The sequence below is a fragment of the Anas acuta genome, chromosome 2 (assembly GCF_963932015.1).
Source record: "Anas acuta chromosome 2, bAnaAcu1.1, whole genome shotgun sequence".
Taxonomy (NCBI): Eukaryota; Metazoa; Chordata; class Aves; order Anseriformes; family Anatidae; genus Anas; species Anas acuta.
In genome coordinates this window covers 136,426,969-136,452,262 of record NC_088980.1, presented here as the reverse complement: position 1 = coordinate 136,452,262, position 25,294 = coordinate 136,426,969, and the positions used below count along the sequence as shown (strand labels likewise).

General features: G+C 37.2%; 1 protein-coding gene across 8 annotated transcripts in view; it reads right to left on the bottom strand.

The window, feature by feature from the left end:
* VPS13B (vacuolar protein sorting 13 homolog B) overlaps positions 1-25,294 on the bottom strand; it is a 459,168-nt gene that overhangs the window by 23,898 nt on the left and 409,976 nt on the right. For all 8 annotated transcript variants that reach the window (XM_068672350.1, XM_068672346.1, XM_068672349.1 and 5 more), the window contains 13 exons: positions 16,220-16,375; positions 14,633-14,896; positions 14,402-14,485; positions 14,072-14,247; positions 13,396-13,566; positions 11,750-11,951; positions 10,874-11,062; positions 10,304-10,450; positions 8,919-9,202; positions 6,379-6,506; positions 5,600-5,799; positions 2,882-3,000; positions 864-1,687 (listed from right to left, as the gene is read on the bottom strand). In XM_068672350.1, coding sequence (XP_068528451.1) covers positions 864-1,687; positions 2,882-3,000; positions 5,600-5,799; positions 6,379-6,506; positions 8,919-9,202; positions 10,304-10,450; positions 10,874-11,062; positions 11,750-11,951; positions 13,396-13,566; positions 14,072-14,247; positions 14,402-14,485; positions 14,633-14,896; positions 16,220-16,375 — 2,944 coding nt within the window. The remainder of the gene's footprint in view (positions 1-863; positions 1,688-2,881; positions 3,001-5,599; positions 5,800-6,378; positions 6,507-8,918; positions 9,203-10,303; positions 10,451-10,873; positions 11,063-11,749; positions 11,952-13,395; positions 13,567-14,071; positions 14,248-14,401; positions 14,486-14,632; positions 14,897-16,219; positions 16,376-25,294) is intronic.

Here is a 25,294-nt window from a genome sequence, read left to right as displayed (position 1 = left end):
GAAAACTGGTCACAGCTATGCTTGCAGCACAAATGGAAGAATCAGGTTTTCAGAAAATCAATATGCAGGAAAATAAAGCCTACGTTTCAGTGGGGAGTATGTTACTTGTGTGCGATCGTGGAGGGGCTTCCTGCTTTTTCAGGTAAAATTATGTTGTATGCTAAGCTAATTTGCACACTAAATAATCTCATTATTTATGAATTTATATTTATAAATATAAATTAACATTTACAGGAAACAGAATGTACCTGCTAAACCTACAGACTAATAGCTCACTATTGATTCTATCTGGGAAAAAGTTAGTAACAGCAAACTTCATAGTTCTTGGATCAAAGGACAGCAAACATCTGTGTGCCAGTTTAGCATGAAGGCTCTATGAAGAAAGACAGATTCCTAATCATAAACTGCAGCCAAAAGGAGTTTTAACAACAAAACAACATTCAGGGCTATAATTTACTTCTGAATGCAGAGCAACATGCTGAATAATTTGATTAAATGTAGTTTTGGGGAGTTTATGTGAGGAATGTGGGTTGATTCAGTCTAGCACTATAATATAAAATGACAAAACCTAAGCCAGCTAGAATACATTTTTATGCTGTGTTCAGGGTTTAGTAAAGCCTTCAGGCGGCTGGCTAATGTTTAGCACAGCTTTACAAATCTTCACTGGTGTCTGCTCGGCCATTTTATTTCCCTTCTGTCGTATGGCAGGACCTGAAACATGTCTGAAAATATTGTATCATTATTAAACAGTGTCTGAGGAAAACAATAATTGTATGGCTAACATCTAAATTACTCAGCCTGAGAAACAATTACAGAATCCTGGTACCTAATAAAAATATCACAGGTTAAGAAAAAGTACTGACCTGCTCTGAAGAGTGCTCCAGCAGCATAATGCATGGCCAAGGCATGGACGAGCTGCCTGGCAGTGGTGAAGATGGGTCCTCGCTCAAACACAGAGAAGGAGAGCGGAGTGTGATCTGAGGCTATATACAGTTTTAACGAAGCGTGAATACTGACGAGCAGATTAACAGGTTGTATTGTTAATTTTCTTAACTTCACTGGCTTGACTAAAGCTCTTGCATGCTCTCTCACTTGTTCAGGCAGTATCTGGGTAGTATCTGAAATATTAACGGACTGCCAAGCAGCTTTGCTTTCTGGAAGGTATGTATCAAATAAAGTCTTAATGTAGTAAACAAAGGTGTCTTCCACATAAAGCCTAGCTGGTTTGAGCTCAAAGCTGAGGTCATTCACATGAAACGTGAAATTCTCTTCCTCAGAAAAAGCAATGCAAAGTTTTATAAAGCAGTTTTCCTTATAGTTTTCCAAATCTTTGTTAGAAACAATGAGGTTGTTCACTCTGGACCACTGCATGGTCTCGTTTTTCTCTCCTTGGCACAGCAGGACTGCAAAATGGAAATTGGATTTGCTGTACAGCTGATTGTCCAGTTGCAAGTCTTCACAATACACTTGGAGACTATAAAACGGTGGGAGGCCTTCCCCAGTGTCTCGCTGGAACTCCTGCGACAGGGGTGTCAGGTAGCTGGTTGCTGGGGCCATGTGGAGGAAAACGTTGTCTGCTGTGAGACGCAGAAGTTCAGACGACACCTTGTGATTTGTAATATCATCAAACACAGCAAGACTTAACTGACTGATAAACATTTTCAAGGACAGGCTCTGCTCTTGACTTCTAGACAGGAGGGAAAAGAAGTTTGTTACTTTACATCCTTTGAGTTCAGCTAGCATCTTGCTTTCTCAAAAAGCTATCAGGAGAGATGTTCTCTTTAATACACGGGGAACTCATTGTGCAAGTTCTATTAATGGGATCTGGCAGCCTTGATCACCGCAGTGGGTACCACCCGGGAGATTTTCTAAGAAGTGGAATATTACAGATCTATGCCAGGTTTCTCTTTCTTTCTTATCAACAGGATAGTTTTGACAGGAATTCCCTATATACACAGTAATCCCCTATCAGATTTGCAGCATAGCCAAATATTAAAGTGGACAACAAATAACATTTTCTAATAATTCAACTACAGCCTCAGCTGTACAGCATTTTCTTGGAGCCACTACTGAGGGCTACTATTATGGATAATCCATTTCACTTTATCGAAGCAAAGTGCGCTCCAACTAAACCACCACAGCATTTTTATAGCGATGGCATTGAGGGCTTCCCCCCCTCCAGTGTTAACTGCTCTTTGCCAAGTTTAACTAGCAAGTGGGCTATTAAGTACTGCTGATGACCAATTTCTGAGGGATTAATACTTAATTATAGCTCAAATAAAAACAGTACAAGACATTCCACTCTAATTGTAACACCATTGCTGGAGGCCAGGCGTTCCGCATGCTAGAAATAGGTAGTGCTATAATCACAATTGAATGGAGTTGAGCACCAGGCTGGTGTGGTGTAAGCAGGGGAAGTCTTCTAAGGAAGAACATTATAATCAGGTCCAGTTAATTACTGGGTGTAAGACTTTTTCTGCAGTCCTTACGCATCAAGCTTCCCATCAACTTTAGTGGGAGCTCGTATGATGAAGGATGGCAGGATCTCGCTAAATATATTTTAAACTTACGAACACACTCAAAATTAATTATGATTGAAAACAATTTTTTTAATGAACAACTCAGGACTTCTTTTTGTATCAGACATATAAAGTTTACCCTAAAGCAACAAGACTTTTGATGTTAGATTGTCTTTTTTTTTTTAAGCTGTGATATACAAAACACAACATGTGGTCTAAATATATGCCACGGAACATGCAGCAGTATTAAACAAAACAAACAGTTAAGACAAAGTCCATAAGTCAGTTAACACTTGGTAAGCAGCCTGACTTCTTGGGACTAGTCAGATATGCTTTTACCATATTTTATATTCTTTATGTACCTGTTGAGGTTGATCTCGATGGGTTCCGCTCTTCCCTCTGGGGCCAAGGTTATAATTATTGTTCCACACTGATGGGCAATGTCCACATAAACATAGCCAAAGCCAGTTAAGAACACAATCTAGTGGAGAGAGGTAAACACATACAGAATGCTTCTGAAACCCTTATTTTTAATCTGTCGAAATTTGAATTAATACTATTAATGCCTTCTGGTTGAGATCTTCTACTCAAATCATAATACTTATCAGGAAAAAAAAAAGAATCAGATTTCAGTAGTTCAGAAAATAATAGCTCTGATATTTAAAATATTTCAGCTCTACAGCTAGATGAAATTTGCACCTCATCCTTTAGCTGAATACATTTTAATGAGAAACTACTCTTCCAGGAATAAGCAAGATATGCTGCGGGGGCGAGTTATGTTAGTAAAGAGTAAAGCGAAAATTTTAATTTGTGATTTTGGACTAAAGAGAAAGGCATACTCCTGGAGCTCTGCAAAATCCCACCTTCTTCTCTAGAAAACAAACCCTAAGTTAACATTATGCTGCTATGCTGTAGCTCAGAGCTGGTTAGATGAATGACTGATAGCACGATGCAAAACACATGACAGCAAAATTATAAAAACTAAGGCTAAAAAATAAGTAATGTTGCGGATTCATGACAACTTGCTTAACAACTCATCACTGAGCAAATTTTTAAGCCATCTACACCGGTTTTGTGTGAACATCTTCACATGCAAGATGCTGTCACAAAGAAATTCCAGGAGTCCGTTGGAAAGTTTAAAAGGTCTAAAAAGTCAGGAAAATGGGAACTTGACAACAGGCTTGTGTCTTGCTTGTACAGATGTGCAAATGTTCATTCTGAACAAGTTGCCTTTAGGATTAAATAGTCTCGTTTAAAACATGACATTGTTTTTTGGAGGTTAATTGTGTGGTATTACCATGTAAGTTTTGTGTTTCCCCGAATATAAAAATTTAAGGTCTTTATAGGTTTATCAGATTCACAGCAGTCCTTGTTAGTATAAGCTGGATTCTCTTGTAGTCCCTACTATCAATACAATGATTTACTAGACTGTAATGACAGAAACTATCATTTAAAGGAACGTAAACTCAGGGAATATCACAAAGATAAAGGGCTAGCACAGGTGAAATAAACAGTGTTTGTCTTGAGCAGTATTTATTGCTGTTAACAAGTCACCAGAAGGAAAAGCACTTGGAAATTCAGTAGGATCAGCACTTAAATTGTTTCTAACTTAAACTGTTACCTGTACAGAATAACATTGTATAGATAATTTTCATTCATCAAATTACATCTTCTGAGAATTTTGAGAATTCGTCTGAGAATCACGTGTAAAATAATTTAATTAACCATGTCAACTTTAATCCTTTGCTTATCTGAAAGTTATTTTCAATCCTGCATTATGGAATTGGTGAAAAAAGGATATTTACTGACTTTTCAGTGCAATCTCATTATTTTGTTAACTGTCATGGATCTTAAAGATTGGTCATTTTAATTCTAATCTCAGATAATTCTGGTGATGGACAGCAGAGATAAATACCTTAAGCTTTAGTAAATTGGTAACATTTTCTTCTACGTGTTAGTAACATATTCTAAGAGAACATTATTAAGAAGTATCTATCTGAGACTAGACAGAAGGAGCACAAATTACTTAAGATCGTCTAAAGTTCCAGTTATTTCACAATCTCAACCACGTTGTATGTGAAGTCAAATCTAAAGCTATTAGCATATTCATTATTTATTTGTATTTATAGTTTTCTAAGAGAAAGACTGACTGAGAAATCCTGGGGAAACTCTACATGTAAACCCTAAAACTTCAGTAACAGAAGGCTACAATTTTTATTTGGAGAGTTCTTCAAGTAGACAATGATCCCCAAATGTTGTCTTAGCATCTAATTCCTTCTAGGAGCCAGATACTTATAAAGAACCCTGGTCTGGCATAACATTAATGACTGAAATTTGAAACCTCGCATTGCTTGACTGGCTTGCTGAATGAAACCGAACTACTTGCTATATAACATAACACTCAATAATCAAGAGCATTTTGTGATTGGTCCCCAGGGAAAACATCTGAAACTAGTATTTCTTTCAAAGAGCCAAGCAGTTTATGTTGATTCCATGTAAACTAATGACTTCAAAGATGGAAAAAATTCCCATCAAAAAGAATTACTCCAGTCAAGGAAGTTTTCATTTACCTCAAAACAGGAGAAAAATAACAGAAGGAAAAGCCTTTTTTTTTTTTTTTTTTATAAAGACATGCTTAGCTTCTGTGAGGACACGGAGAATGACAGTGGTGATTCCTACAAGATGTAAAGATAAAAAAACCTGGGATAATGAAGTTACCAAATGGAAGGATTTTCCTGGATCTTGTGTGATTCTTTGCTTCCAGGGACAGGAATTTTCAGGACTGATTTTTCCAGGGAATGCCTCGACCTTGCCACATTGGCCAAAATTAAGTGAAAAACTTCAGCTCTAGAAAGTGTGTATTTTCAATCTATGTTTAAAATCAGCCACTGATAGGGATAAGCCATATTCTACAAAATCCCACAGGAAGGGCCTTTGGAAGGAGAGCTCCCAAGATTTAAATACGAAAAACCAAACAAGGCCAACAGAAAGAATATGCACTTTGCAGAAGAACAATATATTATGCAGGTCAAAAAGAAAGAGATTTATGCTGTAAACTAGGAAATAGTTTATAGATTTACTTGAGTTCCTTGATTGTTGATGTCCACAACATCACTCCATTCATTTACTAATTTGTCAGAAGACATCACTTTCAGAAGAATGCTGGGTAACAAATCTCTTGTTTTGCAATCTGGATAGCTGGAGACTTGATGGTAAAGTTCATGATGAACTGAACATTCAGCTGGAATCTTTCTACAGTAAACTTCAAACTTTGGTGTATCTGCAATGTTATAAAATGTAAGATTAGGTCTCTCTAAAACCTGTATTAAATGAAAACCCACCCATGCTTACAAAAACTAAGTTTCTAAAATACACTGCCTGAAAAATTACTAACAAAGATATTACCTTTCTATTGGTTTGACTTGTATGTGTTTTTTTTTTCTTCTTCTCTTTTAAGATTTACATAAATTTCTTTCCACTGATCTTTATATTAACGTACTGTAGCTGGAATTTTGAAAATATGTTTTGTTTTAGTTACATTTGCCAATCTGAGTAGATTTACATGTTCCATGGGATCGAACTGATGTCAACAGAATTTCATCATCTACTAGTTTCCTACTACCAAGTCACCTTGGCAGATGGAACCACAGAGACCCAAAAACCTGACCTCATGGTTAGTTTCAATAGCTTCCAGGCTTCAGTATGTTCCAGAGTTTCTCTCTTTGAGGTAGACCTTCATGTAGGCATCAATTTCTTTTTTTAATGAGAACACATAGTAAATTCATCTTTGTACTGGAAATACAATAAAATTATTCATACTACAACAGCATATTGTTTCTGATTACTGCATACTACATACCTTTGAAGTTCTCCTGTACAAGCAATGAAATGGAGCACCTGTTGTGGATAATTATACGAGGACTTGGATCTTCTGTAAGTGTTAGGTATGTCACACCAAGATGCTCTTGATAAGTCAGCGTTATAGCTCTAAAACAGAAGAAGATGACTTGGATATATAAGGTGTTTTTTTTTTTTTTTATGAACTTTGTATGTATTATTACTCTGTACACATAAAAACATTCAGAACTACCATCTATAAGATTCTTTATGATTGAGTTCCAATGCAACCAATACTTACGCACTTAGGCAAGTACCTGTCTTCACTAAGCACTACATTTAAATGACCATGTAGAAATACCATTAAACATAACAGTAAAGAAAAAATCATTTCATAGAGACTACTCACGAGTTAAATGGAGCATGTGTGTTTGCAAGATTAGAGCCCTCGCCAGCACAGATTTATATTAAATTAAAAACATGAGATTGTAAGCCCAAATTTTTAACATAAATCTTTAAAATTTTCCAGAAGAATTTGCACGCATACTTCTGTGATACTCATGAAAGATATTTTTAACAAATACATAAATCTGTAACTGACTACTCCCCTGGAATGATCCACAATGCTATTGCCCTTTCAAACATTGATGTTATAGATCATCACTACATAAATTTTCAAAATGAAAATGAATTAACATTATACTACTCATTAGCTACTTGAATATAAACTAGTATAAACACAAATTCTTTTTTTTGCACGTGCAAATTTATTGGCTATTTCTAAAAAAAACTTCACCTCTTGGTGATTTTAAAATCCAAACACTCTCAAAATTTTATTAAGATCCTCTATAGTGGTCTCATAATTACAAGGAATTCTTTCCTTGTTCTTCACATTTTTTTTTTTTAATTGAAGTCTGTGTGGGATTCTTTAGCATCCACAATCTCTCTTAGATTCTGCAGAGGAACCATATGAGGGATTGAATGATATCAAATACTTCAGGCAAGAGAAAGATTAGATGGATGATAATTTATACTGATGTAGTTTCTCTAATTTGAGCAGCTTGTTTCTTATTTATACCAATACAAGCATGTATAGATTTATATATCAGATCTGAGAATTAAAACTGGGTACTGACATGGAAGAAGCAAATGCACAGGCAGTGAAAGCCATGTGGCCTAGGAAGAGCAAAGATGTGTAGGGATAGGATCAGGAAAGCCAAAGCACTGATGGAACTGAACTTGGCAAGAGTTGCAAATAACAAGGAATTCTGTAGGTACATTGGTTAGAGAAGAAAGGCCAGTGAGAGTGTACCCCCTCTGATAAGAGGGGTGAACTGGTAACAACAGACATGGAGAAGGCTTAGGTACTCGACAACTTCTTTGCCTCAGTCTTCATTGACAATCAGACTTCCTACACCTCTCAAGTCCCTGAACCTCTAGGCAGGGACTGAGGGAGCAATGTCCTTCCCATTGTAAGCGATGACCAGGTTTGAGACCTCCTGATGAAACTGAACAAGTACAGGTCTATGGGGCCTGATGCCATGCTGTGAACACATGCTGAGACAGCTCGGGATGGTCAGCCTGGGGAAGAGAAGGCTCCGGGGAAATCTCACTGCAGCCCTTCAGTACTTAAAGAGGGCTTATAAAAAAGATGCAGAGTGACTTTTTACATGGCCAGATACTGATACGACAAGGGTGAATGGTTTAAACTAAAAGAGGGGATATTTAGATGAGATGTTAGGAGGAAATTCTTCACTCAGAGGGTGGTGAGGTACTGGAACAGGTTGCCCATAGAAGCAACCTGTTCCATCCAACCAGGGATGGATGCCCCATCCCTGGAAGTGTTCAAGGACAAGTTGAAGGGGGCCCTGGGCAACCTGATCTAGTGGGTGGCATCCCTGTCCATGGCAGCCAGATAGGAGTTAGATGGGCTTTAAGGTCCCTTCCAACCCAATCCATTCTATGCTATGATTCTACGGTCCGATATGTAATAGGACTTCTATTTTTAACTAACTGGATGCATTTGTTTGGAAGCAGAATGCATATTTAAATATTTCAAGCTTTAAAACTTGGAAATCTCTCCCTGTTATACTCTTAAAATAGTTTCTCCCCTGTATCACTTTTCCTGTTTTTCTCTTATTATGCTTACTAAAATGTATTTTTACCTTCTATAATCAAAAACTACATTTTTGTATTGTATTACTACACATTGTCCCTCAAGTTTTAAATTGTTAAAAAAAAAAAATAGAAAAGACCATAATCTCAAACATAAACTTTCCATTCTCTTACTTTGTATGCATAGATAAATAGCAGCCCATACATCATAAAAATCATACAACTTGTACATGACCAAAACATTAAACCATTTATAATAAAAACAGCAAAACCATCAAAAGATAACAATTTTTAAATTAAAGTAAGACTTGCCTTTACATATGGGTGGCATGTGTTAATCTGACTTTTGAGTTAATCTCTTATGATTTGTTATTAGCCGAGGCTTTATAACAACAAGGGAAGTTCACTATTCATGACTGTTCAGTGTCTACCTTCAGCAAACTGTACCTGGTACAAAATCCACTTTCACTACGAACCCCTATGGGCACTGCCACGCTCTGTCTTGGAAACTCCTGTTTAATCACAGCTGGTAGGCTCCAGAACTCAGAACTGCCAGCACAGCCACCTGGACTGAAACTCAGCAGCATGCGTTTTTGAGTAGGAGGCGTCCCTGAAGTTAATGGACTGGCGTCCGACATCAGGTCCCAGCACGGCACAGAAGTCAGGGTTTCAGTGGGTGGTGCCCCAGCCGGACTGACGCTGAACACAGTGCTGTCTGGTGAGTGGAATTCCTGGAAAGAAAAGAGATGGTAGTAAGGGGACATGCTGGCTCATAACGGGACTTTTATACACGCTGATATTGCACAGAACAGTTGTAGGTAGCCAATTGGCCACAACTAACTATAAGTTGCACTGAGTCTAATGCATTAAAAGATATTTGGCCAAAATCTGTCTCCAGTTATACTTAAGCAGTTCACTGAACACAGTTATCTACAGCCCACTCTCAGTTGCACAAAATAACTCTACCAAAAGCAACAGTTACATCACTGTAAAATAACTGTGAGAAGAAAATCCATTGATAGATATAAAACTAGTAATGGATTATAGCCTCAGCATTCTTCCAATTCCCCTTAAATTCCCCATAAGACTACCACAAAATGCACAATGCACAAATTTAGATGCTGATGTAAAGAAAACTAATGCAGAAGTAAAACAATACAGAAATAGGGAACTTTAAAAATACGTATATCTGCCAAATCCTTTAGCAAGTTTGACTCTGAGAATTTTTTCCACATATTTTACAATAAATGTAATCTTCAATAAATATATATAAATGGTTGATTAAAATATATTGACCATGCATACATTTTGGTTCCTGTAAGCTAGTTCTTAAATATACTGTGAGATTATTAGAAAACTGATATTCACGATTTGATGCAGTTCACTGAAATACATAAACTTTGGGCACGTCTCTAGTTCTGCAGCTTTGTTCAGATAACTGGAATCTTCCCAAAAGGATAACAAAAACTTTTCAGCCTGCCAGGCCAATATACCTCTTTTACACGCAAACTCAGTAAAAATTCTCAGAACAATTTCAACAGCTACTACGGATTATGCTGCCTATTTTACAGAAATGGCCATTAGTGTTTGAACAGATGGAGAACAGGCAGAACTAATTCTGCAACGTGCAAGAATCTCCTGCTTTGCACAGATTTTGATCACAGTTAATTACTGCACTTGAATTTGCCTAGGATTCTGCATTTTAAACTGAAGCGATATACCATAAGCTAGCACTATTATGTCTAATGATTTCTCTTCAAGTTCTGATATATGCAGTTAAATATAAATGCCCCTGTAAAGCACATGACAAACAAAAACAGTATTTACTTTACCTCTTCTCCTGAGTATGGTTTGGAAATGCAAAGCTGTGGCCGATAATAGATTTGATATGATGTATCATTGATTATTGTTGTCTTATCTTCTATCTGGAGAATTTGTATGCCTTGTTGAACCATAGAAGAAATGCAGAACTGACACAACTGTAAGGTAACAATAATGAAGATGATCAGATCACACATAAAAGCATGAAATAATGAAATACACTGACAGAACTGCCCTTTAAGACTAAACTCATTTAAGACATAACTCTGGATGTCCTTTCTACATTCATGTACATTTTAACTGAAGCCATATCACGTATTTCTGAAATTGCATCTGTCAATGTTTTTCAAACAAGATTGAGAAATCATTAATTCTTTTTCCAGGAAGTCTTGTATCTTGATGAGCTGGACAGAATGTTTCTGACTATCGAATGCTTTAAATTATTCTTCATACACTGTTTATATTCTTGTTATGTTTTACATGTATTAACATAATTAGGGAAGAGTTTTTACGCTACATACATTTGATTGTTTTCATCTGCTGTATGATTTTTTATTAAAGTTATATGATTTTCTCCTAACCTTTTGATGACCTGGAAAAGCACCAAGTTTTATTTCAGCTTCAACAAAACCTTCTTCGTCCAGTGTTACCACTTCCCCATTCTCAGCATCCTTCCATTTCGGGGAGGTCACATTATGGACCAGTTTGATTGCAACTGATTTGTGCACAGTATTAGTATTTGCCCAGTATATTCCAAGCTGAAAAGCTTCCTGTAAGTGAAAAATGACCAGTTATCACTTGTTGATAATTCGATACATTTCTACTACAGTTAAATAGTTTCCAGTATGTGGCCAGTCTCATTTCCTGCCTTTCTCCCTCTGATTCTTTCTACGCTGTACAAGGATAGATGAAACCACAATGTGTATAAGGGACTGATCCAGACAGTGGAATCAAGACTTCAGGCTACACTGAAATGTGTTAATAGGCAGACCTTTTGTTTATTAACACACATTCATGGGGAAAAAGAAGGACAGCAAAATAAACAGGAAGTATCAAATTGTCCAACTTGGAATTGACAAATTGTTCTGTTAAATTATTTTAATCCCTTCAAAAATAAACAATACTAGGGTTGTAATAAAAAAACACAACACATGCATGATGAAGCTAAGGTATGTGAGAAGATCCATTAGACAAAACTCTATTTTCAAGATGTCAGGCATCCTAAAGAACCGTCCCCATTTGTAATTCACCCTGTCTTGCTGTCAAGACTGATCCACTGCTATCAAGTATGTCATTGTGACCCACTCTTACTCAGCATGGCGAATTTCTGTTGTTATTTCTACTTCTGATCATACGAGTAACAGACATAGTGACTGGAAGGTGGGAATCATCTGGATTAATAAGCATGCTCAGAACCAGGATATTAAGCAGAACTGAGCCTCTTAAATGGGAGTTACCTCGAAGTTGGGGGGTATAATTACTTTCCCAGTAGGTACTTGAAGCACTATCTTTTCTCCTTCAAACAGCCAGAGGTCCCACTTGGACTGATTGATTAGCAAAGCCCAGGGTAGGAGTTCTATCAGCAGAGTTTTAACACATGGTTTCCACACTGACAGCTTTACCCGCATTGGACTGTCCCATTGGGAGAGTTGTTCATTGCTGTTCAAAAACAAATAAATGAAACGATAAAGTCAAGGAATAAATTCCGAATTCAAGATTACAAATGACATGCACTCATTTTCATAATTTGCAAGGCTTTACCTTTTTTGAAACAGAAAAACAGTCTCCTCTTATCATTCTGGAACATACTGAGATGGTTTCAGACAGAGCTAGCTGCTTGTAGGTTATAAAGACATATTTTAAACTGCACAAACTCAGCCTAAATTTGATCAATTAAAGAAATGCCTTAGAAATAGAATTACTGCTGTCCTCCAGAATGAAACCTGTGACTTCTGTAGTCATAAAATCAAATTTCAATTTTATTTTTCTTTGTGAAATCCCTTCTCCCCTGTTTCCCTGCTGAAACACAGCTGCCGAATACACAGCCACTACAGCTGCAGTAAAAAAAAGTTGTATTCACAAAAATATAGTTTCATTTCTTTAATCCTTGGACTGATGCAATCTTCTCAGTGTAATCAAGAGTAGCCCCTAGGCTAACCTAAAGTTTTTCCTGCCTGCAACCCATTCTGCAGCTTACATACAGGAATCATATAATTACTGAAAACATATTCAATGTTGATCCCCTATAGTCTTCTTGAACTTGATTTCACAAAGTTGACTAAGCAAACATGCACCATGCAGAGCTTTTTGTAACAAAGAAAATGTTATAAATAGTATTTCTGGGGTGCTTTTCTGGGGATGGTGGGGTGGCTACAGAAGACAGGAAGCACAACAAAAAATATCCAAACTGATCAAAACTATAGCTAGTTCAGAAAACACTGTTGCTTAAAAATACATTTGGAATAATCTAATGAAAAATAATGAACAAATAATAAGAAGTCCAATTCAAGCTATGACATATTCTCAGTTGACCTAACTGTGCAAAGGACATAGGTTGACCTATTAAGGTGAGTGCATTAAAGGTTCATTAAGGGTCTTGACAATCCTTACCTTAAGTAAGGAAAGTTGTTCAGATGCACAGAGTTTATCCTTGCTCAAGACTCAAAACACTAGTTATTGAGTTGCACTATTAGGTCATTTGCTTGGAATTTCATTAACAAAGTTTTGTAGGAAAAACAGGTATCAATCAGTTTCACGAAGATGAAGAGAGTAACCTAGAAATGGGTCAGACCAAAGATCCATCCAGCCTACTATCCCTACAGCAATGACTCTGACATTGGTCAGTAACAGATGTCTACAAAACTGTGAAAAGACAGCTGGCATATTCTGATGCTCTGCCAGTACATTCTCCCAGCCTCCAACAATCTGTGATTGAGGGAGTTATTCAGCAGTAAGCGATACCTTTGTGCTTAATGATATGGATGGCAAAGTTAGTCAGCTTCCTAGATGCTTTACTTCAACTAACAATTGTATCTTTTAAAAGACCATTTTTTATTTGAAAAAACAATGCAACAACCACGAAGAAGGTTTAGCAAAGAATTACCTGTCTGAATCCTTCCTGTTATATGGCCACGCAGGCTGGCGAGGATTAGCAGTGCCATAAAACTCAGAGAGGATCTGGTTGACATTGCCACCTGGATGGGATTTAGTTGCTATCTGTTTAATAAGTGTGGTTGAGATAGGGACTGCACACTCTGATGGATCGTCTTCCTCCCTGTCATTGAAAACAGCTTCAGTCACTTACAGAACAAGATCAAGTACTGGTAGCACTAACATTTTCTTTAATGAAGCTTTCCAAGCATATTCTGCAGCAGAAACATTCTCAAGGTAACTGTGGATGAATCAAAGCTATGATGTTTAATAAGGTACTGAGCATCTACAGACATGCATGAATTTGTTATGATACTGTAATGACCTTTTGCGTCTGAGACCCCGGGAACTTAAGAATATTCTCAAAGAACAGTTCAAGAGAAGTTAGGAATTTACTTTTCAAAACACAAAAACATGCATGGTTTAAGCAAACAAATGCCAACATACTTAAGATAGTGATCCTAAATTTAATTTTTCCTATCATATAATTTCAGACGACTTATGATAGTTTTGTTGCACCTCCTCTGCGTATACTGTACTCCTCAAAATACTGCACCAGAAGTTAAAGTGTAATTGATTTCTTCTTTTCTATACAAATGAACCATTTTAAAAGAAAGTGAATACTATACCTAGCTTGAAATGTCAGGTGGTGAGTAAGATCAGGTTCTATATTTTGCAGTGCTTTCTCTTGTCCTTTCCCTGGAACCACCTGTGTTTCATTCAATCCCAGACTTCTTTTTTCTAAATGTATGATAATAGGGTCTGGAAGATGGCTCCTTACAATGAAAAGAGGGCTGAAAACAATCTACAAAAAGAAAAAAATATACCAATTTCATGCTGATTTTATTTCAGGATTACATCTGTTGAAACAAGCTATTGAGAAATCTTTCTGACCTTAATTTATTATATGGCATATAAGATGGAAACATTTAGATTTCAGAGGCATTAAATGTACTTACTATTCGTTGTTGCACATGAGAGTTGGGCTCTAAAGTCAAAACTGTGCACCACACATATGTAATTGAACTCTTTGAGGATGGTACCTGTATGCAGATAGATCAGCATTATGCCAAAATTATTTCAAGCTGGTAATACTGAACATTTCATCATTTCAAACGGAACTTTGTAAGGTTCCCAGTTCTCACAGACATTTTTAATATTATATTCTAAATATCTATTTCTAGACGTACCTGAATGACAGTGCTGTGTTCTGTATCTTTAGAGCTTAGACATACATCTCGAGACCAGTCTTCATCTCCTGTAGCCTTCACACTCAGCTCAGTGAGCTCATTGTCTTCTAGGACAAACGAAGGCAACTTCTGCTTGGCTGCAAGGCAGTTGGTGTGTTCTTTTACGACTGCCTGTCCATCCTGACTAATGTAATGCTGAACCACCTTCAGTTCAATACTTTCTGAAAGGTAACTACAGACTGTCTGTCTTCCGCAGATTAGGATCTAAAACACACAGAAATATGCAGGTCATATATAAACAATTGCAAAAAGGAAAAGTCAAAATTGAATTATAGAGTGAAAACCTGTACAAGAATACTCTACCTTAGCATTCTGATTTTGTTAGATTTTCCCAAGCACTGCTAAAGGCAGTGAATGGTAAAATGTTATTTTTATCGGCCAAATGCATGTGCAATTTCACAGAAACCTAGGCATTAAGAATCTTGAAGTACTGCTAAAGCAATATCTGGGTTTGAAAGACACATGCAACATATCCACTTTCATTCCCACTGAATGCAGCCTATGGCTGACATAATTCTGGTTCTGATTTTAAGAATACTCTGATGGTCTCCGAATACTACACCCTTTTTGAGTAGACACAATGATGTACTTCAGAAGTAAGGTTTCCACTCACACCTCATATTCTCATCACAATCCACAGATCCAGACCTTTCAATAGGTTTGCTGTTTCAAAGCTTATAATTCCACTAAATGGCTGTGCCATATTTCCGTATTTAAGTGCATCCACCTAGAAAATGACCATATAGACTCACGAGTTGTTGTTGTCTATAGTACATGAATTATTTCTCATAAAACATACATCTGACTTTTTCTAAGGTGTACCAAGAAACAGTATTCTGTGTATATCCCTATTACATCTACCTTCATTTGCTTTTCACTAATGAGGCTATGCACCATAGCTACAACCTAACAAGGAAATCTCAGCAGGGCTTTCAGCAAAGCCAGGAACTGTTCTTGCCTGATCAGCTATATTTCTTTGCACAGCATGAGGCACTGCCATATCCATAAGCTGAACATGTTATGTCCACCCCATGTTTTGGCTCCTGCTGGCAGAATGACTGCAGTGTTATTACAGACCTCTATACAACGATTGTATGTGAAAAAATTCATTTTCAAATGTTAACTTGGTCCTTACTCTTTTAATAATAAAAAGACCTGAATTACACCCTGGAATAAAAAAAGAACAGTTTCTTAACTAACTAAAGTTCTTCTGCTCAAGAGCTTAACACATCCAAGAAATTGTGGAAGTTATCACTGTCAGGATTCAGTAACCATGCAAAGGCAGGTTTATGGAAACATGCATGTAAAATATGTGGTGATAACAGCTTTTATATGTTAAGATCCACACCACAGTGAATTCTTACAGAAGAGTTGTAAAAACTCCTTTAATGAGACCAGAATACTGTTATAATTGCTTTTTTGCAGGTCCCACTAGGAAAGGAATAATAAGGTGACTTATTCATGAATAAACAATGGTTTAAGTCACTCAGATTAAGTTATTTTTTCCAAGCAGGATCAAATACTTACTTGTTTTTGTACTCCACTGAGCTGTTGAACCTTGATAATAAGTGATGCCGTTCGACCCTTGTACTGAATAGTACGAATAAAGGTCCCTGTATTGTCCACACTGAATGGCTCAGACCACCGCCAGTTTCCCCAGCCTTCGATACAGATGTGTAACAGCTGGAAAGAAAACAATTACTACTTCAATACATAAGCACCCTTGCAGTAGGATAGGAATTCCCATGATAGGAAAATATTCTTGTTTTTAAAACTCAGTAATGCTAAGCACACCAATTCTCTGAATGATTCACTTATTCTGTGATTTCAGATACAAACAGAAGAATGAACAATACTGTAAGATGGCTCTGCATCGTGCATTCCTACAAATTACCTGTTTAAATTCGTTGTTTATGGATGGAAAAAATCCTGTACACAACTGTTCAAAAATGTTATGTAGACTAGAGAGCAACAGGAAATAAGATTTCTTTACTGCCCTTAAAATTGGTCTAGAAATCCACCCTCTTTATTACCAGCAAGGTGATTTGGAGAGCAGGTCAGATTTTTGGCCTTCAGGATAGCAGAGTACCCTTCACTTCAGAAGAAGGATGCAAACCTATTTGTATGTATATCTGTAGAGCTCATCCATGTGTTAAATGTATAAGAACGTCGTATATTGCTGAGAGATGGGAAACATTTCATTTCTTATACAAATGTGGTGGCACGTTTAAGCTTGACTGCATGAGAAGAAATTTAACTGCATAATTATACTCCCTGTGTGATTTATTCCGGAAAAGGAGTGGCTTTTTTTCCAGTTTAACTTAAATCACTTCCAGAGCAATAGAGTCTTTCATCATTTGAAGAGCCTTTCATCCACTTACCCACCATACGCACTTACCTCTATCCCATGGAGATTCTTTAAGCCAGAGTAGTGAAAATTGGTACTGTTCCATGTAGGTCAATGAAGTTACATAAATTTACGCCAGCTGAAGATCTGGCTATTTAGCTCTGTATAGATCTTTTGTGGCTGTGCTAGCTTAAGAATGTGAGTTATATATAAGGGATCAAAGCAATAAGCATTCTGGGTAAAATTTATTCTTTGCAGAGGGCCAGCACAGAGTCTAAGCATCACTTAAGTCCTTTAAAACAGTTATATAAAGGCCTTGTGGGAATTCTTTCTTGAGGGTTGAATTTCAGTCTGATTTTGGACATATGACATTAATTAATTTAAGTAATTGGGAACAGGATCAGGCCCAAAGTTTGGTTATTTACACTAGCAAAAATGAAACTTGTAAATATTATGTTCTGCCATGATTTGTTTCCAAAGAGATAGCACTGTCCATAGATCTGGCCAGTTGGACTTCGCGAACGTCTGCAAGTTGGTTTCTTTTCATTGTTTTAAGAAACAACCACAGCAACAACTTTCAAAGATATTACAACTCAGTAGCCTGTTTGCAATTTGTGGTATCCTCAGCACAAGTTACTCACAGAACAAAAACATCCATTCAGTGGGTGGCTTTTGAATTTGCAAGAGTGATGACTGTTGCATTCAGATTCAAATTAGTTTTATGCTGGAAGCACAAAGGCTAGTATGTGCCAGTGGGTGCATGGGCATGCGTTTGGGTATGTACATGCGTGGGCACTTCTTTATATTCAAGAACACGTTGAGGGAACTGTGCACTAGGACACTCAAACTCATAAACAAACACATTGCTTTGATACTTGAGTATTAGTTACAGAAAAGGAAAAACAAAGCAAAAAAAAAATCCAACTGCAGTGGCTGGAATCAGTTCAGTTTCTTACAGAGGCAGCTGGGAATAAATCTCATCACATATGAAAACTAAGAGAAACAAGAAAACTGTTTGCTTTGGAGAGACTGGTAGCTGGAAATGACAGCCAAGTAATGAGAAAAGGTACTAAGAAGGCACAAAAAATGTGGTGTGCTCCAAAGATAGATGTCACATGAATGCCATAACTGATGATTAGTAATTGCATGTAGCTCCAAGATTAGGATGTCTCCCACCCTGTATAAACAGCTTTCCTCATGAGTTGAACGTTCCCAAGAAACATGCTGTCAGCTTTCACCGTGTAGTTATTAGCTCACAAATGCTGCCTTACTAATGTTCTTTGCAGCACAATAATTATTGTGCATTTAACTTCATGGTTCGGAAACAAAAATAAAAAAAAGAGATACTGCCATATATTGGCAATTCTTATTTCCTGAACATACTATTTGTATACTGATAACTGCTGCATCCAACAGGGAACAACCTTCATAAATTATTTTAAATATATCTAATATATTTGTATTAATGACATAGTAATATAAAAATTGGATATTGCAAGTTTCCTTGTGAGCCAAGAAACTGCATTACATGAAAACACAAAGGGATCTCCTGGTGAACCAGTTACTTGAATGTGAGATTCCTGCACAGCGTGGCTAGAAGCGATTAGCAAATGACACTAAGTGATATAGAGATATATGGCAGGAAACAAAAATTGAAGTAATTTTAGAAAATTAAGTAATCAGGTGTGAATATTATGTTAGCAGATGCCATATTAGATGGTATTAGATACTCAACAAGACAGACCTCTAATGTTATAAGCTGACCTAATACTACAGATTCACAGCAATTGCCATGTAACCCCTTTCATTTATCAAGTTTTAAGTAAACACTGAGTATTTCTCAGGAACCACTTAAAAAAGTTTAACAAATAAAGCTGAGCATGTTATAGGTTAGGAGAAAAAAGAAGTCACAGCAAAAAGGTACAAAATATTAAATGAACTTCAAAAACATTCTAATGAATATTATCCAGAGACAAATGGCAATTTATAGATTAAAGAGAATTTTCTGCATTTTCTGTTGGGGAAACATAACAGATAAAGCAGAGCTTTTTGTTTGGACTCGATGTTTGTGGGATTTTTAACTCTGAGCCATTATGGATCTCTGTTTTGAAAGGAAAAGAAATTGCCTTCAGGGAGGTAGACTAAGATGAAGCTGTTCCTACCAGAGGGAACGGTTAGAAAAGCTGCATTTTTATCACAGTTCCTTGCAGAATGTTTCCATGCACTCCTCAAAATTTGCTTAGGTTTTCAGCTAGATGTGTGGGTGAAGGATATGATCTGAGTAAATAAAGCTAAGTGTCATATGACAAGGCATGGAGACTAAAATGGGGGATTAAAAATGAGACTAAGAATGGAGCCTGTCCAGAAAAGGCAGCATTTTCCAGCTGTATAAGTAATTCAAAGCTTGTGCCCTCAAAATGCTTAGTGATACAAATTTGATTTCTATTTTGCTTTCTACTTTGCCACTGAAGTCAACTTAGGTTCACTTTCGTTAAATTTTATCTGTTTTCCAGGTGAAACTAGTAAATGCCTTTTGGGAAGAATACGAGAGATGGCTGTAAACTCTGAGGGACTTGAAGGAATCAGGTGAGGAGCTGGTTAGTGTATGGAAGCAGATGATTACTTTCAGAGATATGCAACAGTAAAATAAAAGCTGGGATGATTCAGCAGCATGGAGGAAAATGGAGACCTGGAGATGGGAACTGAATCGTAAAACTTGAAGCTAAATCAGTTTTTAATTGAAAAATTAAAAGAGAAGGATGATCTTTATTTTTGGTTGTGTTTTTAGCGATTAGCATTTGGGAAAGCAGTGAATGAAATGTTCATTCTGCACATTGTCAACTGTAGCACTAATCACCAAAGGCTGAATTTCATTTTGGCTTGATTTTCTCACGGCACCTGGGAGATCTGACCATTTCTATGCCATCACCCCTTGTAAGACAAATGGGTTGAACAGAGGATGGGAGAAAGCAATGTTCACCATCCCCGTCTTGGCCGGTAGAAGCATGTCACACTCAGCAGATAAATTATGACCTTTGGGGGCTCCTGGAGGTATTGTGAGCCTCAACAACCTGCACAGCAGGCCTGAACCTCACAGGTACAAACTGACTCTAAATACTGTGGAACAGACTTTTGGTTAAAGTATGGCAACCAAATTTTGAAGATTCATGTGTCTCATGGACAATATCAATCCTTATCTTCCCCAGATATCATTTAGAAAGTAATACAGTCTAACCACTGATTTTGAATGTAGATCCTCAGAGGAGAGCAACAACACATTTCTCACTACTGGAATAGTGCAAAATAAAAACTTCCAACCTCCCCACGCCCAATGTTCTGCAAATAACCTGGGGAGGATTATATGAAGTACAAAAGGTTGTGCAGAGCATCTGTAACATCCCTAAACAATAGAACAGGAAAAAAAACCAATAATAACTGATGTATAAGTCACAGCTTCTAAGTCGGAACCCACAGAGTACTGTATATCATCTTACACTTCACAGGATATAACCCAATACCTGGAAGAATAGCCATTTGGAAATAAATAACAATGAATTATTATCCTGGTGGATATGCAACATAAATTAAAATTTGGCTTCATTTTTTTTTTTCTTTTCATAGGAGAACGAGGAGGAGGTTCTTAAAGCTATTTCCAAATCTACAACTGCTGTTAACAATGTTTATAACATTCTAGCAGAAGTTGAGCTTTGCAGGCACTCTATTTGAAACAAGAGGAGAATAACTTTAAATGGATTATACTGTTCTAATAAACATATTATTAATGTAATGACCACTCCTAATAACTTTTCAGGAATGTGTGTCTGTTCAGAGGAATAGCAAAACAAACAACAAAGCTTTTCTCTCAAATTCTACATAAGTAGCAAGTCAAGTGGCTGTTCCAGCAAGAGCTGTTTCAGGAATACATACCTACTTTGATAAGAAATACATGTATGTGGTTTATAAACAATAACTTGGTCACATTCGCACTGAAGTCATTGCTCAAATCAAGATACAAACTGCTTTTTACCCACTGCACCTGCAGTGGGTAGTGTAGTGCAAAGTGAAAATGGGCTGCTGCCAGTAGGCTCTGGAGAAAGGTTTGGGAGCTGCTACCTTAAATGCAGACGTCCTCCATGCAACATTATGGTTTGCATTAAAAGAAAAATCACAGGTTTAGATCCCGAGTGTGGGGAAAACTGAACTAGTGTGCTACAAAAGATTTTTGCTGTTTATTTGCAAGCAAGCAATCTCTGCAGAATACATTTGGAGGACTCTCATATGAATAGTTGGTTTTCACGTCTGCTGTGGTCCCTGGTGGGACCCTCGGACTGCCTACTGTCTTGCAAGACAGAATTCCTTAACCCTGAGTACATTGCTAGGAAGATCTGATCTCTTCTAACTTCAGAATTTCACCCTATGTATCATATGCTCCAGTTCTCCTAAAAAACGCAGCTGTCTTGGAGACAAACATGACTTTTGACATAACTGGGGCCCATCCCACAAAGCAACTTGAAGATCAAGATAAGGAGCACAGACTGGATCCAATAATAACGTAGGAGCCAGTGTTGTCTGTACAACACAGGAGTGATGTAGCTTCTCTTCCTTTTTAATGATATCTAACAGACCTCTAACTTTCATTAAAATCTGCAAAGAGAACTCACGAGGTCTGGCAACTTTTGCTGGAATTGCTTAAAGCCTCAAATATCATCAGTTTTGGACTTACCCCAACTCCGAAAAGGAGTATATACTGGGGGTGTCTTATCCCTAAGGAAGGTCAAAAACTCATGAAATCTGAGGAAAACATGGGGGATGGAACAGAGCAGAAGAAATAGCGCTGGACCTCAGACTTATTACTGAAATATTAGCCAAACTAGTAAGACTTGCAGGAATCAGAGTGAAAGTTAAAAGGGAAACGTTAGATTCCCTGAAATGTAGAAGATCCAGGCTGGAGAAAAAACAAAGGAAGGAAGGAGTTTCAAGCTAAGCCAAACAATTGGAGGGACACCACCAATAACTGATACATCCAAATCCTCACTGTGTTGTATCTGTTTTCTTAACTTTAAGAAGTTTAATAATTTTTAATTATAGCCTATTGTAACTTCGCTAATATTAAAAAAAATCTAAATACAAATAAGTCATTACAAAACTACCTGCTATTACAAAAATAATGGATTTTAGGTAACATATTTAGTTTTGTTAAATGATTCAAATAGCCAATTACTGCATCTCTCACTATGCTTAATTAGCAAAAGAAAAATGGAGAATTTTATTGATGTGAATGTAAAAGAAATACAATCCTTTAAAAACTATTTATTTTCATTTAACTGAACTGCCTTGCCATACTAAAAAAACATTTTGCAGAGGTTAAATAAAGTATTTCATGGCAACCGCTGCTTCTTAGTGCCTGTGTAACAAGAAACATGAGCCAGCCGAAGTTGTGCAAGTTGGTTTTCTTTCCCAGTAAGAGAATGTGGTATCTAAGACCTTGTCCTAACTCATTTTATCCCCAAGTGTAAGTCAAGTAAGTCAAGTATGAACTAATGCCTGGAGGGAAGTCCCTGACTCCAGAAGTATGGATTATTTCACATTTATCTTACAATCTGCTCTCAGAGTTCTTAAAATTCACTAACTTGGCAAGTTGGGAATTATCATGAGAAATGAAATAATTTCATAACTATGAAGTCATCTAGCATTCCATGAATATGACACTTGTAGGGTTTGTCCATGCTTGGGCATTATTCTGACCTTTGGATAATAAACTGCTAGATAGTTTTGCATGGAAACAATTAGAAAAGTGCCACAGCATAATAGGTACAACCTGATGTCTTAATTGAGTAGTTGTTTTTGTTTCAAGGATTTGTATTAATCATTAAAAAATCTGTGCATGACAACATTTGTAATAACCTTTAAACAAACTCGTTTCATATGATCAAAAATGACAAAGGATTGCGCTGTTTAAATGAACTGCCTTTCTGAAGCACGTTATATTTACAGCAATTCATATTTAACATTAACCAAATGAACAAAGCTTATAGATGCATGCCAAGATCTTGTGACCTCTGTAAAGAAAATTTGCTTCTATCTCACAGCGTGAGGAAAGCTTACGCTTCCATATATTTTCAGTGAAATTATCTCAGGGCTGTTTTTTAGTCTCTAAGTTTCCCAGCAAGAAATGGTTGTTGAAAAATATTAAAGGAGCAGAATACTCTTGAAATTATTCCAAGGGCTGGGATAAGCGAGGCATAGCCCCCCTATTAGAAGAGACTGCTGGCCAGCAGCGTGGTTAAGTCGGGAGGAGTAGGCTGTTAGCTTCGCCATCTCCTGGGATGTGGGAATCCAACATGACACTCGTGACTGTTTATCAGCCCAGTTCTTCAGTGAATCTGAATCTGATCAGTGCAAAACAGACCGGGGAAACCCTTTGACATCACCAAGTTTCAGCTGAAGAATGAATATCTGAAAAATGAATCTGAACGCCTTACTGTCACTTCATCCACTCCCTAATCTGTGATTTGGTTTTCTTCTGGACTTTTTCACCTTTCATCCTGCTCTTCAAGTTTTTCATTTAATCTGAAACTTATATAGGAGCCATGAAAATCGAGTATTTTGCACAGCTCAAGTCCATGCCAGAAAGGACAAGCTAAAGATCAATGTTTTAAGTTCTGCAGGTGTTAGACGGCTAATGCAATATACTGTGCTGGTGGTCTTCAGCAGCTTGGCTGCATGTGACAGAAGTATCAGGAAAATGCTATAATTCAACTCTTCCACTTTTCGCTTTCCTAGGGTTAATCCTCATTTTCAAAGCTTTCCAATTATTGGAAGTACATTACTGTTAGAAATCCACCATAATTAGAACTATGCTACCAGCAGAAGGATCGAGAATGATGGTCAAAAAGAGGATTCTCCCAGCTTGGGTAATCTTATACAGGACACCAGAAAATGGATGTGGAAAGCCTTACTTAGTTCTGTTTTTATTTATAATAGTTTTGAGCATTTCTTTCTTTTTCCATATATTTATTAAAAGGTTTAAATGATTTTTTTTTGGCGACTGCTACAAGTGATAATTGGTTATGAAAGATGGGTCACATTTTGCTGGCTTTCAAATACAAGTCCTGTTGTTCTTTCTCCTTCACATGCCTGGATGAAGTGATGCCATTTGTAACCCAAATGCAAGTGAGTATTGTCAGCTGATGAGTGAGGATCCTGTCTCGCCATCTGACACAAGCCCACTGCACATAGTTACCCATTTGGTTTGCTTGGCCATGGGCTGGGGGGTCAGAGGCATTTTGCTTGCATGAGAAAGCATGCTCTTTTTGAAAAGGTGACAAGGGACGTATAGCAACTCCAGTGTCTCTGCAAGTCTCCAAAGGCCCCCCTCTGTACACTACTATACCAGCACACAAAGTTTATTACAACTCCTCTGTTGGTGGCATTGAGATGGTTCTTTATTAACCTTCCTTCCTCTCAATTTATGCTTTGACTTCAGTGTCAGCTTCAAGTGTTTACTCTGGCTGAATTTGCTGTGCAGAGATTACAACATTCATGTGAAGTTCGGTAGTTTTGCATAACCACTGACATATGAACAAGAACCACAGTAAGTTTGTCATCTCTGTTTCCCAGTGAAACCTGGAGGTAGTGGAAGTGGGCACAAGTCCTGCTGAGAGTGACCACCCAAACTTCACCTTCTTTTTGATGTGCTAAGGCTGGTATTTTCCAAGGCTCTACAGGAGCTAGGAAACCAGAGCCACTACACTTCTCCTAGCTTCTGTAAAAATGTCAGTAGCTCTCCAGCACAGGACTGCTGCTCAGCAAGAGGGCTGGCACAGGTCTCCAGTGTACCACTCAGCAGAAGCTGGGTATGTACTAAAAAAAGAGAAGAAATGGCTTTGCTGCCCCATAAATACCTTCTTTTAAATATAAAATCTTGCCTTATCCTGAATCAGAAAGAAAAGCCCACTTTTCAACACTGCTCAAGAAAACCAACAACCTGGTTTCACTGAAATACTGACAATTTTAAATCATTTTATTTTGGTTTCAGTGTTTATCCCTAAAAGACAAAACCAAAAACCCAGAAACTGCATTACTTAAACTATATAAATGGGATGTTTCTGATGATTTCCGTTCTTTTCTAATGCAAGCACATGGTGAGTTGGGAGATTTGTCCAGTTTGACCCTTTTCTGCAAACAATTTCAGTGAACAGATGCTTCTGGTAAAAACAATTCATTAAAAAAATTCCCCAAATCTCTAATGTACA